The sequence below is a fragment of the Halichoerus grypus genome, chromosome 1 (assembly GCF_964656455.1).
Source record: "Halichoerus grypus chromosome 1, mHalGry1.hap1.1, whole genome shotgun sequence".
Taxonomy (NCBI): Eukaryota; Metazoa; Chordata; class Mammalia; order Carnivora; family Phocidae; genus Halichoerus; species Halichoerus grypus.
Window position 1 is genome coordinate 45,390,426 of NC_135712.1, and position 18,207 is coordinate 45,408,632.

At 40.6% G+C, this 18,207-nt stretch overlaps 1 protein-coding gene across 2 annotated transcripts in view; it reads left to right on the forward strand.

Annotated features, from left to right (window-relative positions):
- Positions 1 to 18,207, forward strand: part of CRYBG3 (crystallin beta-gamma domain containing 3) — a 105,889-nt gene that overhangs the window by 84,763 nt on the left and 2,919 nt on the right. Inside the window, exons 18-20 of one of the 2 annotated variants that reach the window (XM_036070277.2) lie at positions 9,769 to 9,908; positions 12,616 to 12,739; positions 16,999 to 17,157. In XM_036070277.2, the coding sequence (XP_035926170.2) occupies positions 9,769 to 9,908; positions 12,616 to 12,739; positions 16,999 to 17,157 (423 nt within the window). Of the gene's footprint in view, positions 1 to 7,109; positions 8,898 to 9,768; positions 9,909 to 12,615; positions 12,740 to 16,998; positions 17,158 to 18,207 lie in introns of those variants that run through there. The other variant, XM_078061887.1, reaches the window with a different exon arrangement.

The following is an 18,207-nucleotide window of genomic DNA, read 5'->3' on the forward strand; positions in this document are numbered from 1 at the left end:
TAGAAAATGCTAGACACACTCTACCTATCTTGCTTCTCTGATTCAGTCGCCTCTCCCCTGGCCTTTTTCTCCAGATTTGTTAATGCTACTGCTTAAGCCACAGTCCAGTGTGATTCTGGATTAATTCTGGGAAATGTTTCTGTCCAGTTGAGTTGACTTTACATGTATATATGAGTCAACCCCTTGATTTTGCTTTAATTAGTTACAACTGCAGAATTCTGAAGGTGTTGCCTGTAGTTGGCATTTCCAGACATACTGTGAATTACTGTTAAAGGGTCATAATGGCATAATATTGAGGTGTCTTTTTTTTTTTTTTTTTAAGATTTTATTTATTTATTTGACAGAGAAGGAGTTAGCGAGAGCAGGAACACAAGCAGCGGGAGTGGGAGAGGGAGAAGCAGGCTTCCCGCCGAGCAGGGAGCCCGATGTGGGGCTCGATCCCAGGACCCTGGGATCATGACCTGAGCCGAAGGCAGATGCTTAACGACTGAGCCACCCAGGTGCCCAATATTGAGGCGTCTTAAAGACTTCATCTTCATACAAAATCAGTATGTTTTACAAATGACTGTTTGTTCCAGGCTAATTTCTGTTTGTCCAGACATATGTTACATTCTAGAGGTCCATGGATAATTTGCAGTCATTTTATAGTGAAAGGACCTTGGGAGCATAGTTGATAGTTCTGCTTCTCACTTTTGGTGACATTGGGAAAATCACGTAATGTATTTGTACCTCCGTTAACTCATCTGTAAAGAAACTGTTAGAACAGGTATTTTCAAATCTTTGTCAGCCTTTAGTTCTGTTGCAAATAAGTATCCTGGGTATATTCCTAATTGGACATGAAAAACAATGTATCCAGTATTAGGACTCCTATGATATGAGGGAATAACATAGTATATTAGCTTGCAATAAGGTCATGCCATAGAACAGCCCCCAGAACAGTTGGTTAGGAGCAGGGGGTGTGTGGGGAGCCTACATAAACGCTTCAGGCATTGGCCTTGTAGTGTGTAGGGTAACGTGCTTTTATTGTGTTTCCATGCGACCAGCATTCTGCTCACTGCTTCTGTAGTGTCTCCATGGTGGCCTGGCATGGACGTTGGCCTCCTTTGAAGTAATAATCCAATCCTGGCAGCTATCAGCAGGCAAAGCAAAAGAAACGTTGTAACAAGAGGCTGTAGAAAAACTTCAAATGAAATTATAACTGTGATGACATAAATGATATTAAGAAGTAGAATAAGAATTGGCAAGACTGTGCAAGAGTGCTGAATAAGGGCCACAGCTATAAATAGTAGAAGACTGTCAGTCCAGCCACAGAATGAAAGGAAGTAATGAGTTTATAAAGTGTAGAAGAGTTTGGTTACTGTTAAACTTTTCACGTAATCCATATTGAGTTAATAGTATTAACTCTTCTGTACATTTTAAAAATGAAGGCCGGCAAAACCCTGCAGAATAAACATCACACTTCCTAGTGAGACATTCGAAGCATTTCCCTTTAAATTCAGGCAGAAGACAAAGGTCTCTACTGTCACCATGTCTTTTCAATAGTATTCTGGAGCCCCAGTCATATGAATAAGATTAAAACAAACAAACAAAAAACAAAAACAAAAAAAATGCATAAAGAAGAAACAAAATTGTCAAAAGCATGTACAGATAAATTGTTAGAGTTAATAATGAAGTTTTAAAAAGTTTTTGGATATAAGGTAAATGCTAATTAAAGTACAAAGTACTTAAGAATCTAACACAGTGCAAGTAAGTCCTTTATGGGGAAAATTATTTAGAAGACTTTTTTGAAGGGCCTAAAAGATGAAGAGATGTAACCTTTTATAGATTGAGAAGACTCAATATCCTCTCCAAATTAATACAATTTCAGGCGAAATGCTTACAGAATCTTTTTTCTTTCTAGGAGAGTGTCTTTTAGGGTGGGATGGGAAAACATGAGAAGCTTATCCTAGATTTGGAAAAGACAGGGATCCAAAATAGCCAAGATAATTTTTAAGAACAACAGGCAGGATCACTTGTCCTCCCAAGTATATATTGCACTTACAGCAATAATAATTAAGATGGTGGATATTGGTGCAAGGAGAGACAACGGAACAGTGGAAGAGAAGAGCATTTCACATGAATAATGGAATTGGAAGGTGACCGAAATAGCATTACAATGGGGATATTAGGAGCTATTAAATAAATAGTGTTGGGACAGTTGGCTCTTTACATGGAAAAAGACAGAGTTAGAATCCTGCTTTACTCCAAAGACAAAAATAAGTTCCAGATGGATTATGGCCATCTAAATGTGAAAAACAAGCTTTAAAACTTAGAAGAAAATACGGAAACTTACCTAACAATAATGGAGTAGGATGGATTTAAAACAAAATGTGCAGGTCAGTAGGAGAAAGGTAAAAGGCAAGTATATTCATTTCCTATTGCTGCTGTAACAAATTCCCACAAACTTAGTGGCTTAAAACAACAAACTGTCTTATAGTTCTAGAGGTCTAAATGGTCTTAGTGTGGTAAAATTAAGATGCTGGCAGGACTGCATTCCTTCCAGAAAATGCTAAGGGGAGAATCTGTTTCCTTACCTTTTCCAGCTTCTCAAGGTCCTCAGCATTCCCTGGCTCATGGCCATTGTCTGTCTTTAAAGTGTATCACCCCAACTTCTCTTTGTCCTCTGACCCTCCTGCCTTCCTGTTACAAGGATCCTTGTGATTATATTAGGCCTCTTTGGATTATCCAGACTAATATCCCCACCTCAGGATTTTTAATTTTTTTTTTAAAGATTTTATTTATTTATTTGACAGAGAGAGACACAGCAAGAGAGGGAACACAAGCAAGGGGAGCGGGAGAGGGAGAAGCAGGCTTCCCGCTAAGCAGGGAGCCCGATGCGGGGCTTGATCCCAGGACGCTGGGACCACGACCTGAGCCAAAGGCAGACTCTTAATGACTGAGCCACCCAGGCACCCCAGGATTTTTAATTCTTAATCACATCTGCAAAGTCCCCTTTACCACATCAGGTAACATATTTACAGGTTCCAGGGATTAGGATGTGAACATTTGGGGAGGGGTGGTGGGGAGAATATTAATTATTCAGCCTACCACAGCAAGCCACAGACTGGGAGAATGTATTTGCAGCCCTTATGAAACCTGCAAAGGTTTAGTGTACAGAATATAAAAAGAACTCTCAAATCAATTGAGAAAAAAGAAAAACCTATTTCAAACCTTAGCAAGAGGACACAAATAGGCAGTTCATAGAAGAGAGAAAAATGGCTAAGGATATGCAAAAAATGTTTAACCTCACCTAGTGATCAAGTAAATGCAAAATAAAACAATAATTAGGTAACTTTACCTTACTTGAGATACAAACATTTGAATGACAACAGCAAGGTTTGGTTGAGTGGCAAAGAAATGGGATTATTCATACACAGCTTTTGGAAGGAGGGTCAGTTACATGGGGCAGGGTGGTGGAATAAGAATGTTTGTTGCAGCATTGATGTATGAAAAGTGAGATCCATGTATTACTAAAGGGTGTTATTGTAAGATAATTTTCAGTGGTACTTAAAAACAAAGGATGCATAGCCATTAGTAAAGTATAAAAATATGAGCAGGAAGGATTCACATCTTCAGCATAGTGGTTACCTTTACAGAGGAGGAGAGATTCTAATTCAGCTCTACCGGAATAATGGAATTGGAAGGTGACCGAATTATGTTTTATGTATTTATAAAATTCAATACAAATATAAAATTTTATTACTTTTGGGTGTTGGGTGCATGGTCGTCTATATATTTTTCTAAAAGGTATCATAACTTTTTTTTTAAAGGGGAAAAAAACAATTAGGTAGATCTATAATGAAACCGATTTTCTAAGCCAAATGAAAGCAGTTCTCTGAGGACGATTATAGTTCACTGGTGAAGAGTCTGGTCTAGGAGCCTGACAGACCCTTACTAATTAGCTGAGTGGCCCTGGGCATGTTTCTGACTACCCTAGGTCTCAACTTTCTCATCTAATGAAATGTGAGGTTTAAATAAACAAGCTAGTACGTGTGCAGCCTTTAGCTCATGGTAAGCACTCAGTAATAGAACAGCTCACAGACAATAATTAATATTTGCTATGCAACCTCAAGACTACCATGAACTTGGTAGGCCAAACTTAAAAGATTCCAGATTAGAGTCTTATGAGAGGTTTATGAGCCTTCTGTTAAATTTGTATCATTTCACGTAACTTTTTTGCCAGCATACTGTTTGGTATTGCTCTGGAACGGAATGGTGGTAGAGGTATGCATTATGTTTATTCTTCTTTAATTATTTCAGTTGTACTTAGTGTTTTAGCTGTGGTTCATTTGGCAGAGATTGCTCTGAAGCGGTGTTGTTGGGCTGTACGGATATGGCTGTTTTCAGTGGCTGATTGCTGAGTGTTTTGAAGAGTGTACGTTATACTTAGAGTCTGACCAATTAATGTAATCCCGAGGTACTATCAACACCTTTTCCATGTAAGTGGTGATTTGAAACTCAACTATACAGTTGCCAAAGTAAAGATCTGTAGTTTTTCTCTGAAGTCAAAAATTAGATTTTAAAAATTTTTCCAATCATACTAAAAATATGTTGATGTAAATGTAGTCCCTTCTAGCAGAGTACTCACACCAGGATCTCAGAACTTCAAGTTCAGATGGCTGACACACTTTTTAAGCCAAAGGCGGGAGGTAAGAATAGGGGTCATATATATTCCCCAGCTGAGCAAGTTGGAGTCAAGTGCTCCGGACAAAATCGCACACGCCAGTCGGAAATACTCTTCTACACTAAAGTCACAGGTATTCAGCATATGTTAGAGCCATGGTGTAGGAGTGGAGCACCCAGCCTCTGGGGTTATGCTGTCCAGACTCAGATGCCGGTTCTCCCACTACTGTGTGTCACTTGTGCCTTGATTCTTCATCTGTAAAGTGGGGGTAAAAATAGCACCCTCATCGGTGAGAAGGTGTATGGATCGAATAAGTGAATAAATTCACAATCCCCTGATCTGAATGTATTTTGGGATTTGGGATTTTTCCCCTTTTAAACAGTGGTATGGTTCACATACAGCCTTTAAGGAAACATTCCCAAAGCACCTCATAATTAAACTGATTCCTATTGCTGTAGCAAATATATTTATAGCTATACATATTGGAGAGATATTATAAGTAGCCTTCCACTTATTCAGGTCAGGTTTTGTTGCCAGTAGAATTAGGAAAAAAAATGGGGGTTTTAGAGCTTTTTGGGTTTCAGAATTATGGATAAGGGGTTGGGGATGGATATTTTTATATATAATGCATGGCACACTGGAAGGTGCTCTATATCTTAGTTATTACTGGTACTGTCATTTAAAATGTATTTTAGTTGATGTAGCATTTTTGTTTGTTTTTTTTCTTATTTAAAGTTCTTGTATACAGTTTGTTCAAGTATTCCTTTTCTTTCTTAACTATGTCCTCTTTTTAGAAAAGGTGTCTGATCTTTGCGTGGCTTAGACTTGACCCAGGAATGTCCTGTTACTGCTGACACCTAAGAAGAGCCTTTGGCCCCAAATGGTTGGCTGTCTTCTAAGTTAACATGGACTGAGGCCAAGACATTTGTAGAGCTCAGACTGTAGTTAAAGTCTGGTGTTTCCTATTGTCCTGGCAAAGTTGAGATTATTCTGTCGTTTGCAGTTTTGAAGTCTATTAATAGTTTATATTCCTACTTCCATGTCTGGAAAACGTATCAGAAAAAAGTATGAATTTAAAATAGTTCTTCAGCATTCTTTATTTCTGACTGATTACCTGTCAGCCCCCCCTCCACCATCCGGTCCATGTTAGCACTTATGCTGACCTTCCTAGCCTTTAAGTACATTTATAAATCAAGGGCATTTATAAATTTAAGTATATTTATAAATTAAAACCATTTAAATTTAAACAATTTAAATAGAGAAAGATCAAGTTAAATATATATATTAAACCTCTAGAGGGTAGATGACTTTAAGCTTAGAAATAATAGATGTTCTCAGATGAAAAGTCTGATAGATTGGACCACATGATGATCCCATTGTTGTTAATGAAGCAGTGGGGCATTTTTACTGATTTATATAAACTCATAAAAAATACTGTCTCAGTCATTTTCTATAATTTTGTTCTCAGTCTCCTTGCATCATCATTTTAAAACCCATCTTCTGTGATCCCCTGCATCAATTTTTACATTGTTTCCTAAAGATAAATTCCTAGACACAGAATTGCTAGATCGTCTTTAAATTGGGGAATGAATTTGATGCAGTTTGAGTGATAATGGCAGTCTTTTAAAAAATGTCTTTATGGGCATTTTGCAAAAGGAGGAAGAAAAATGTACACAGGTCCTATTTTTCTTACAATAGTGTTTAGCATTTAAATTACATTCTCATAGTAAGTTTTTAATTTTTCCCCTCTTGGGTGTAAAACAGTTACATTATGTGAGTCTTAAATGCCTTTAATACAGGCATCTGTCACTCTACCGCAGTGAACTCTTTACTAGGGAGAATGTTGCTAATGGTTGATTGTGAGCCCTGTCTGCCCTTCCTTACTAATTAGTAACTCAACCAGATGTGTAAAGCGGTAAGCTGAAAATCTTTTTTTTTTTTTTTTTTTTTTTTTTTTAAGCTTAAGGTGAAGATGTTGGAGAAAATCCAACAATAAAGTCAGGCACTTATCTGTGAATTTTGATTGTCCACCTTCAGTCACCAGTTCTAGTGGGTAATTTAGAGTCTGCTGTTGGGCTACATTTCTAACCTGCTGCTCTGGATGCCTATAAGGACATTTCCTCTGTAAGCTCTTGGGATGCTTCCAATTTTTATTTTGCAGATAGCAGAAGAGGTGCCGAATCTTGCCTGTGGTCACTCAGTGACTAGAGATGAATTTCTCTTCCTGACGCAGTTTATGGTGTTTACTGAAGGAAAATCGATGCTCCTGGGCAGCCCATTTATGCTTCCCTTATTGTCTCACAGCACACAGTGATTGTTACATTCTTTTCCAGTGTCCTCTAATCCCTAATTACTATCCCTTACCATAGCATTAGCCACATGTGGTTATTTAATACTTATTTATATTATATTTGTAATGTTTATATTTAATATTTACTTCAATAAGGTAAACAACTTCAGTCCCTTGGCCACACAAGCCACATTTCACATCAGTAGCCACATGTGGAAGAGTGCAGATAGGCAACTTTTCTCTCACTGCAGACAGTTCTGTGGGACCACACTTCAGACCTTCCCTCATCAGCAGGTAACCTTTGCCACATAACCTAAAGAGAAAATGACTCATGCATTTACCTACTTTGAAAACCTGGAAATTTCTTTGGCATTCTTTTTCTGTCTTTCCTTGTATTTCATCCTTGCAGAGTGCTCTTTTCCCTCACGGACTGATTCCCAGTCAGAGGTTCTGAACTGATGGGCAACAGTGGATTGGACCACTCACTTCTTCCCTAGAACCATCCCTCTTATCTCGCAGTACCCGCTTCTTTCTATCCCACACTCCTGTCACCTTCCACCGTGCCCGCAAACGTTGGCATGGGCCACTAGCCCATTTCCCTCCTTCTCTTCACCAAAGTTCTCTGAAAAATAGCCCATGTACCCAGTCTACAATTCTACCACCTAGAGTCCACCCTCCTCTCCCCCACGCCACTCAGAGTTCTCTGACAGGCTTCCAGCTGCCTCCTGATCACCAGACCATGGCAGCCTCGTCACAGCCGCCCTCTTCCTCAACATGGCACAAGTATCTGATACTGTGGACAGCTCTTCCTTATCCTTTCCTTTCCCCTTGACTTCTGTAGTGTTTTTTTCTTTGGGCTCCCCTCTCCTGGTATATTTCCGACCCCGCACAGTTCTGGCCTACTCCATTTCCCCCACGTTGACTGGCTCGTATTCCGAGATGCTGGGAGTCCCCACACTTACCATGCCTACATTGGATTTGTTTCCCTGACCTCCAGATCAAACAGCCCAGTGTTTGGTGGACACATCTCTTCAGATTATCTTGTGTCTACCTCAGCATTAAAACATTCAGTCCTAAATAGAAGTTATTAGCTTCTGGGCACATTTTGCCTCCTGATTTCCTCATATATAATAAATTATACCACATGCCCCCAGCCACATCTTTTCACATCTTTTTCTATATCTGCTCATTCCATGTGTTTGCCTTATCATATCTGTTTTATCACTATGATAGTTTTTCTGGCCATCCCTTATTCACCTGTCCTAACCTTCTACCACCCCTACCCCACCCCACCCCACCTTGATACACACTTTAGGTCTGGCTCTCTTTTTCTTTGGACCTAGAGTATTTTTCCTGTATACTTCCATTTATTTTTTTTTTCTTCACTCGTTTGATAGATTTCCTGAAGTCCATTTAAAGAAAAACAAACAAATATAAATGCAAAATGTACATAATGATTGCCAACTTAAATTTCTGAATAAATAATAGATTTCCGTGGTTCAAAATTCAAAAAGTACAGAAGGCATGTAGTCAAAAATTTGGCTCTCACTTGTCTCTTTTCTCAGATCCTATTCTCCTGACAGGTAGTCACGGAGTAGTTTCATGGGTTTTTCTTTTTTTTAGAAAGTTGTTCATGTATATATGTGTGCATTATGTGTGTGCATGTGCATAAGTTTTCCCTTCTTTTCTACAAAGTGTAAGCATAAGAAGGACCCTCTTCCACTTTGGCCCATTCCTAAGCCCCTATCCAAGAACCTTCAAGGACTCCCCGTTGGTGGTAAATTTGTCTCTGCCCTGTCAGTGGAAGGAGAAGCAGATAATTCAATACCCCATAGCAAACAGTGGAGGCACCTGACACTGTTTTCTGTCAGACTCGACTCTGGCCAAATGGGTCTACTTGCCGTTCCCTTAACATGTTCCTCCGTGCATTTCTGTCTCCCTTCCTTTGTACAGAGTGCCTTCCCTCCATTCTCCATGGGCCTGTCCAAACCCATTGCCTCCTTGAAGACTGAGCTCACAGACCACAGCATCTGCATCCACGAAGCTTCCCCATTTCCGGCTCCCTTCTGCCAAAAAGGATCTAGTCTTCTAGATTCTGAGCACTCTCACAGGGCATATCCTTTTCTACCCTGGATTCCATTTCCATGTCTGTGCAATGCTCCTAATTTAGTTATTAATGTCCTGAACACAAGAAATGGTGCCTTGCTCTGTCCTCTCATCCCTGAAAAGTCCTCTAGCCTGGTGTCTTGCATATACCGATGAATGAAAAAGAGTAAAATTGATTCTGTTCTTTGACACAAGGGGTTGGGGAATACTAATTTCTCATGTAAAAATCACTCCTGTCCCTGGGCATTCTGGCTTTTTGTTGCTGTTAAAATAAAAATGCCTTTTTCTTCCTCCTACGAATGTATTTAAGAGCCTAGAGTCACCAAGTCAATGACTGCTGCTGTGGCTTTCTGGGGAAACGGTGCCAATCCATCCCATGTTCATTCTGTTGCCAGCCGAGAGCATTGGCAGGACCACAGTGTCCTTATCACAGCACAGCCAGACCTTAATTGGAACCAAGTGTCCATTTTCATTATGAGATTAAGAATGCTATTCTGGAACTTTAATTTACAAAAAAGTAAACAAAAATTATGAGTAGAATTTAATCTCACCGGTGCAGTTTTAGCTATAACATCATTAGAGGGTAGAGCAGTAAACTATATGCATTCGAGGATACAGTAGATTCAGAGTACCGGGTGTGCTGACTGGGAGGTCGCTGAAGTGTGGTCAACATGTACCATGATGCTTTCTTGCTTTTTTGTGCGCTTAGGTTTTTGAAGAACCCTCCATTAGCCTTTTTGCTCTGGAACACTGTGAAGGAAGAGAGTTACATCTAGAAGAGGCTGTGAACTCTGTTCTGAACAAGGACCTGCACTTCTACACCCAGTCTGTCTGGGTAAAAAGTGGACTGTAAGTATGGGACAGGGGCTTGACCTGTTTGAGTCAGTGTTTTAGGAGAGAGTTGCACAGTTGCTTTTTATTTCCCCACTGCTGCTGTTGTGTGATCTGAAGACACTATTACTCCTTTACTCGCTCAATGTAATAATAGTAGTTTCTGTTTCAGTAAGATGAGACCGTGGACCAGGTCCCGTATGTAGCGGCATGCCGTGGTCTGGGAGAAGAGCCCTTGGGGGGAGAAGGGCTGCCATGTGTTCAGAGCATGCGTCTTAGAGTAGGTAGACCAGATGACCTTAACCAGTTGAGCCACTTCTCTTTCGGGCGATACCTAATGAAATCGATAGCTTCTTTGGCTGACACCATTGCCCGCCTAAGACAACTGACTGTTTGTAAGACTGATAGTGTCTTGTTGTCTTTTGATTTGGCATCTTGTTTCCTCTAGAGCTCTTTGCTCCAGGTACTTATTTTCATGCTGAGGATCCTGAGGTGGACCTGGCCTACCCACCAGTGGTGCTGTTCATTTAGGTTGTCGGGGCAGATCCAGGGTGTGTGGGGCCTGCACTTACACAGTTTGGGAGACTGCTTTACAAAAAGATACAAACAATTATGGATACATAAATTAGGTGTGAACTTGCTTTACAAAAAGATACGAACAATTATGGATACATAAATTAGGTATGAACTTGCATATTTATTTAGAACAAAAATGGTATGAGGCCTGCCAGTGAGGGGCCTTGAGGTTAAGGCTCGAAGGCCTCAGGGCATTTCTAGAGCGTGGGCGTGGAAGCCTGCCCCTCCTCCTGAACTGTTGCTGTTTGGTACCAAAAGTCATACACACATAGCTCTAGATGATTAATGTAAAGATGATTGTTTTTATTTCTTATGACTTTTAAATTGTGTGATAATCAACTCTGCTTGTATAAATATCTGGGGATAACATAAGAGAGAGCCAAGAATATAAATTGATTTGAAAAATAAGTCAACTATTATAATAAATGGCTTTTGAATTATTCACATGTATAGCAATTTAATTTTTCTTCTTCAAAGCAATTGACATTGGTATTTCTTAAACATAAATTGACCTACTCTGTCTAAGCGTATTAATCGCCATACTATATACCAGTATATTATTTACCACTTAACTAAGTCTGTTGGAATTGAAATCTACATCCCTGTGATACAGGACTTTTCACGGCATTTTTATACTTTATTTTCCTATGTGGAACTGATAATTACTGACTTACCTGTTGTAATTTCTTACCAGCTTATTTCAGTCTTTTGTAGAAAACTGGTACTGTTTTACCTTGACATTATTTCTTCTCTTTAGCTTACTATCCACCTACTCTCCCTGTTCTGGATTCTCTGTTAAGAGAATGGGAACACAGAGTAAGGAATAGAGAAGGCTGTCCGAAGATTTTCTTAGGCTACAGATGGCTCAGAATATGACTTAATGCACAGCCAGCTACCCTCAGTGACAAGTTTTGTTTATCCCCATATTATCCCATATCTGTGATTTGTGATTATAATGAGGGTCAAGCTTTAATGCTTTTCCGCTGTGGAATTCGTTGAGATTAATATAGAGAGAAGTGTAGTTTATTAAAGTCTTGCCTAGGTTTTATAACTGAAATTTCCCTGCCTGTTTAAAAAGTCTACACAGCTGGAGAGGTAGGTAAGCATCTCCATGGTCATGCTGTCCTGACTCTGCACCAATCTGTTGGCTTAGATTTGTGTAGGCAAAAAGGGGTGGACGGAAGGTCATCTGTCCTCTCATACATCCATGAAAAACCAGGCCAAGCCTGATCTTGAGTGTGGGGAGCAGGGTGCTCTGTCTGAACCGAGCAAGGTAGCCACCTCATCTTCCACACATATGTTCCGAAAGCACTGTTTGTGGTGACCAGAGTCCTGAGAATTTCAGATCCTCTTGGAAGTCCCAGTCGATTCCCCTTAGCTATTCAGCTTGATAACCACCTACATCAGGGCTTGGCAGCCTTTCTCTGGAAAGGACCAGATGGCGTTTTCAGTTTGTTGGCCATCCTGTCTCTGTCACAACTGTGAAGCGCGCCATTGTGGAGTGAACACAGATGGTGTCAGTTAAGGAATGGGGGCAGCTCTGAGCTCAAGACTCGCCTCAGGGCCCTCCCTGCATGCTTCTACATGCTCTAACTTGGTCCAAGTGGAAGGCCACAAGGGTATTGAGAAGGATTTGCAAAAGAGCTTGGGCCTTGAAGCAAGATGGGATTTCTGTGGATAATTTTAAGCTATCCATGGTGGCCTTGGGGAAATGATGGAAGGAGGTGTGTCTGAGAGGTCATGGAGCTGCCTGGAGGGGCCCGGAGCACATGGGAGGATGAGCCCAAGAGTGGGAGCGGGACCAAGAGTGTTGTGTAACCGAAACAGTGAGAGGCTATGGTCTGTCTGTGAAGGTTAAACTGTTACAAAAAAGGTATTATCAAAGAAACACAGAATTTTAGACCTGGCAGGAACCTTGTTTTAGCAGGTTAGAAACCAGAATCCTAATCGAATGCAAATCTTCTGGGCCCCCGAGCACTGGTCTTTCACCTAGTCCCTCCTGCTTTTCCATTATATTTTTTTTCCTTAAGAAAAATAATTATAAACCTAAAAGTTTTAAAAAATGAACCTTGTATAAAAGAAGGTATTTTTGATAAGGTATTGCTTTTTATTTTTAAGTACCCTATTTTTTTTTCCTGGTCTTATATAGGTGGATAGCTTATGAAGGATCCAATTTCTTAGGAAGACAAATCTTACTTGAGCCTAATGAGATCCCCAATTGGACAGCATTCAGTGGATGGAAAACAATTGGTTCCCTCCGTCCTATGAAGCAGGTAAGGAGCGGGGGGGTGGGGGGGGGGAAATAACCCATAAGATCTAAAAATAGCTTTTTTGGATCTTTTTCTAGTAGAAATGTCATGAACCATAGCATCTGAAATATTGACCGTTTAGTTTGACATTTATATTACAGGGGGCTCTGATTAGGATGAGGAATCTTAGAGACATTAACCAATTCGTTAAGTTGTATCTAAGGTCGATGTTGGATTTTAGCTTTGAGTCCAAAGTCTTACTGACCTTACTGACTTTTCATGGAAAACTGAACAGCATAAGCTCTGTGGAAAGCAAAGAAAACAATGAACTCTGAGTCTGCCCTAGTTCTAAGTATTTGGAGTTTTTTCTCTACATACATACAACTTGGGATAGATCTTGGTATTCATGACACACCTACTGCTTGTCGGTCTTCTGTTCAAAAGCTTTCTGTATCCTTTGGGATACAGTCTGATCTTATCAATGTGCCTGTGTGCTCTGGCCCCCTTGCTTCTCCAGCCTCTTCCCTCACTGGTCTGCTCCTCACTCAAATGGGGCCATGACACAGCCACCAACGTGCGAAGTGCTTTCCTACTTAGGCTCTTAATACAGGCCGTGCCCTCTGTCTACAAGTTTCTTCCCTCATTCTTTGCCTGGCTAATTCTACTCACCCCTCTAAATTTTAGTGTCCCATCTTCCAGGGTGCTTCTTTCATCCTCTCTCCTGGTCTAAATTAGATCTTAAAAGACTTGGTTCTTTTCCTACAAAGACACCGCGTGAGATTTGTAACCTCGCAGTTGTGGTTGGACTGGGCATGTTCTCACTCTGCCGCCAGCCCCGGGAAGGCAGGGCTGTGCACATCTTACAGCTCTACCCCTAGTATCTGGCACCATGTCTGGCACATCGTAAGAATTCAGGGACTGTTTGCTTAATGAAGGAACGAATGTATAAATGGATAAAGGGATGTTTGACATGAGGCTAAGAATTATGGAAGATTTAAGGGATAGACATGATCTCTGCTTTATTGGAGCTTACGTGTTTATTGGGTAAAACAAGTCCAACTCAAAATGGTACCGTAAAACGCAAAACAGTGTATAACCATCAAAAATGCCTGGTTTACAGAAAGGAAGTATGAGCATGTACGGAGTGGTGGAAGTTTCACAGAAGGTGAAAAACCCAAGCCCTGCTGTCGGGTGCAATGATCTGTGGATATGCCATTTGAATTCTCTCTAATTAGAAACATTTCTCACTTGATTTTAACAACAGCCCTTTAAGGTCGGAGTTGTTATTCCCATTTTTCAGATGGGAAAATCAGGGTCAGAGAGGTAAGGCAAATTGGCAAAAGTCATCCAAGTGTCAGAACCAAGATTTGAACCCAGATTTATTTTCTAAAATTTGTGTTGAGCAACCACACCCTACTTTCCTCCAAAATAAGATCAATATTTACAGAGTGGCACCATATATTCTGGGCCCTGAGCTGAAGGTAGCAGAGTGGATGTAAGTGCTGAGGCCGATATGCAGATTGGATGTGTTAAGTGTTAAATAAATAGTAGCCAATAAAAAATTAACCTAGTTGGTCTTGCTGCCCTTCTCTCTCTCTCTCTCTCTCTCCTCTCTCTCTCACACACACACACACACACACACACACCCCACCCACCCACCCACCGTGGTCATTCCTGCCGCTCTTTGGTTCTGTTGGTTCAAATCCTAGCCCTGCCACTTGTAAGCAGTGTGACTCTGGGTGAGGAATCCGATTCCTCTGGTGAAACAGTGATCACATGGCTTACCTCTCAGTATTGCTGTGAGGACTGAATAAGAAAAATGTATAGAAAGAGTCTGACAGAACATCTGGCTTATATTATTACTATGGTTATTTTGAAAGTTCATTATTCATAGTGTCCCTTGAGAGAATCAGAGATACTCTTCTGAGGGTGCTAAGGTTTAGCAGGCTTTCCTGGCAGAGTTTGTGGTACAGGATTTCATGACCTTCACATATTGCTTATTCCTCACTCCTGTCACATGGGATGATGGGTAATCCCACTGAAAAGCCATGGGGAAAAGCAAGGCAGAAGTGGGAATTCAGTGTAGCTTTTACCAACTATATAATAATGCCTAATCCTATGTCATTAGGAACTTTAGCAGCCAAGCTGGATGCTGAGACTATTTCCCTCACTTCTGAAAGGTGGTTCCTTGCTGGGGAAGGATGTCTCTGCGATTGTTCAGGGTCCTGAGATAAAGGATAGCTAGAACAATAGCTTCTAATTTTATATAAAAGGTTTTTTTTGACAATTAACATTGTGTTATTCTTCATTGTGCTTTAGAAACTATCTGATTCCTATTCTGGTTTAACATTTTATTTTAAAATAATATTTTTATAGATTATTTTGCCTTTGTTTATTTAGGCCACAGCTTTAAGACCCAGCAAAGGAATTCTGGGCTTCTAAAACAGTATTATGGGTCACTTCCTTCTTGGTAGGGCTACGGCTACTGCTGTAGTTCATATTCTTGTTTGGAAATTCAGTAATAATTAAAATGCGACTCTTTGAGTTTGGGAATTAGGAAGTCACTACGGCACTTATAATGCATACCAGTATTTTAAAGTATAATTACAGAAGAGTCAGACTACAAGTGTGTAATAAGGGTAATTAGTACTTTACTTGAGTTAATTGATTAAAACTGTGACGTTTGGTCCTAACATAATTGGAACTCTGTCCTCTGTGAAGGTCACGCCTGTTTTCTTCTACGTACAAGGTAAGGAAACTAATAAAGATGTACTGAAGCCTCAAGAAATTAATAATTGCAGTGGGAGACTTACAGAATTATACAGACTTATTATCAGTCACAGATATTTAAGTACATTACTGTTGCATTATGAATGTGGAAGTAGCACTTTGAAACATTTAAAACATTTTGCCTAGTAGAGGTCTTTTTTACCTGCTTTAAATTACCAGATAAAAATTTGTCCCAGACTGTTTATTTCCTTTGAAAGGCCAAACATGGCAGCAGTGTACCAAAATTCAGCTGGCTTCCTATTGATCTAAGTTTCAAAGTAGTAGAATATGGTGGACTTACCATGGTACATTGTTGCATTTACATAGCACTTACATTTCTCAGAGTGAAAGTGCTTCCTTAGTAAATAGTTTGTTGTTATTATTTAGCAAAGTTCTGACTGGGATGCCAACATAATGACCCAAGGTGGGGATGTTGAATGTCCTGTATTTTATTTCATGAAGACGGGAGGCTTAAGGCTAAAAGAATGGTTTCTGGGGAGTTTTCATCCTGTGCGGTGTCCTTTCATTATCTGACTTAATTCACACTGCCACCTTTGGACGTGGTCTCTCATTCCCGGTGTCTGAGTGTAACTGGTATGTTTCAGCAAACCTCACGTAGAGCATCCTGGCTTAGAGGGATGGTTTTGTTGTAGGCTGACCTGGCTTCCCCATATCTGTGTTAACTTTGTAAAATCCAGGTCATAATTGGACTTTCTTAAAGGGTTCTTCTGGTTGTTAACTTAGATAAGACAATGGCCCAGAAAGCATTTAGCACACTGCTTGACATACACTAAGCTCTCAATAAATATTAACCATTATTCCTTAGAGGCAAGTCCTAGATTTAATATTTTATTGGAAAACTTCGGGTATGTATTCCAGGCCCAGGGGATAAAGTTCTTTGTTACCCAGGTTTTGAATACCTGTTACGATTAAACATACAATGGTCTCTTCCCTTGAATTAGTGTAAAGGTCCACAAACAGACATTACCACAGCTGCTCAGGCCCTCAGCTTAACCTGGGTTTCTTCAAGAACTCCCACAGCCGGCATTTGGCACTTAACCACAGCTCAAACAGTGTGCGTGGTTACTGCAGCGTTTGCTAGGTTGTTGTGAGAGCCTTGTGGGTGGGCCGTATCTTGCCTTCCTGCTCGTCCCCTCCCTCCCCCAGCACAGTGAGGACACCATGGTTCCCGAATGAAACTCAGCAAGTCCGGACGCTGCACCACCCCTTGCCACATGGCATTCCAGAAGATGAAACGATTACCTTTTACGCTTCCAAAAGGGTATACTTTTCAGAAAAGTATAATAGAGATTATTGTACAACTTAACCTCTGTGTTCAGTGGTCTAAGGTCTGTCAATAGAAAAAGAGTAATTCACACATACTGGCTAAAGGGAGGCAGAATGAAACTGCATAAGCTAGATCCCCTCACCCCTTGCCTCAGCCTGCCTTCTTTAGAGCCTGATTTCCAGATTCCCAAGTCCTTCTTGTAAATGGCCGCTTCTCCCCGTCCCAGCCTGCAGTGTACATCAGGATAAAGAACCGGGCCCAGGATGAGTATCTGACGGTCACTGGCAACGTTGCTGACACAAGGGCCACATCCGTGTGCGTCTCTCCCTACAGCGGGAAGACAACTCAGATCTGGCACTACTGCCGAGGACTCTTTAAATCCAAGGTGAGCAGCCACCCCACAGACACCGCACCCCACCTTTGGGCCTTTTCTTTTTTTCTTTTGGAGGCCAGAATCTTGCGAAATCAAATGGCCTTTATAAAATAATGCAACTTCCTAGAAATGGTTGCATGACTGTATAAATATGCCACGTTACATTACTAAAGCTCTTAAGTGAAATGGACTCAGAATTTTCATCTAGAAAATTCAATTTCTACTTGAAAGTTAAAAACTAAGGTTATCACATACTTTGGCTGTGCCTAAATGATGTTTTAAAACCAGTGACAGACAACTCACTGGATCCAACTGGATGTTGTGCTCTTGTGACACATTCCTTACTCTGTGGCCCAGATAAAATCAGCTGTCTTTGTGGTTCTAAACATCTTGAAACTTTCACAGTACCCAGTGAAGTAGTTATTGGAGAAAGCTTAGAAAATAAAGTTTACATTTCTTTGTGATGCCTCCATTACATTTGATGTTCGGGGGAATAGAACACCAGTTTTATTATGTCACCAGCGGATTCTCTACTTTTTTCTCATCAACAAAAATGAAACGCACTTAAAAGTAATTATTGGGGCACCTGGGTGGCTCAGATGGTTAAGCATCTGCCTTCGGCTCAGGTCATGATCTCAGGGTCCTGGGATCGAGTCCCGCATCAGGCTCCCTGCTCCTTGGGAGCCTGCTTCTCCCTCTGCCTCTCTCTCTCTCTCTCTGTCTCTCATGAATAAATAAATAAAAATCTTAAAAAAAAAAAAAAAAAAAGTAATTATTGTTTGGCTATCTGGCACATCACCTGATGCTTTTATAAGAAAACCAGGCTCAGGGACGCCTGGGTGGCTCAGTTAAGCATCCGAGTCTTGACTTTGGCTCAGGATCGTAGTTCAAGCCCTATTGGGTGTGGAGCCTACGTAAAAAAAGAAACCGTGGTCCACCTGATACATTTATGCCAACAGAGACTTGACATTTAATTGTAGTTCAGCAGACCTTCATTGACCATCTGTTGTCAGATGCAGGTGTCCTTTTCACAGATGCACCTCTACTTCCGTGGGTCTGTGT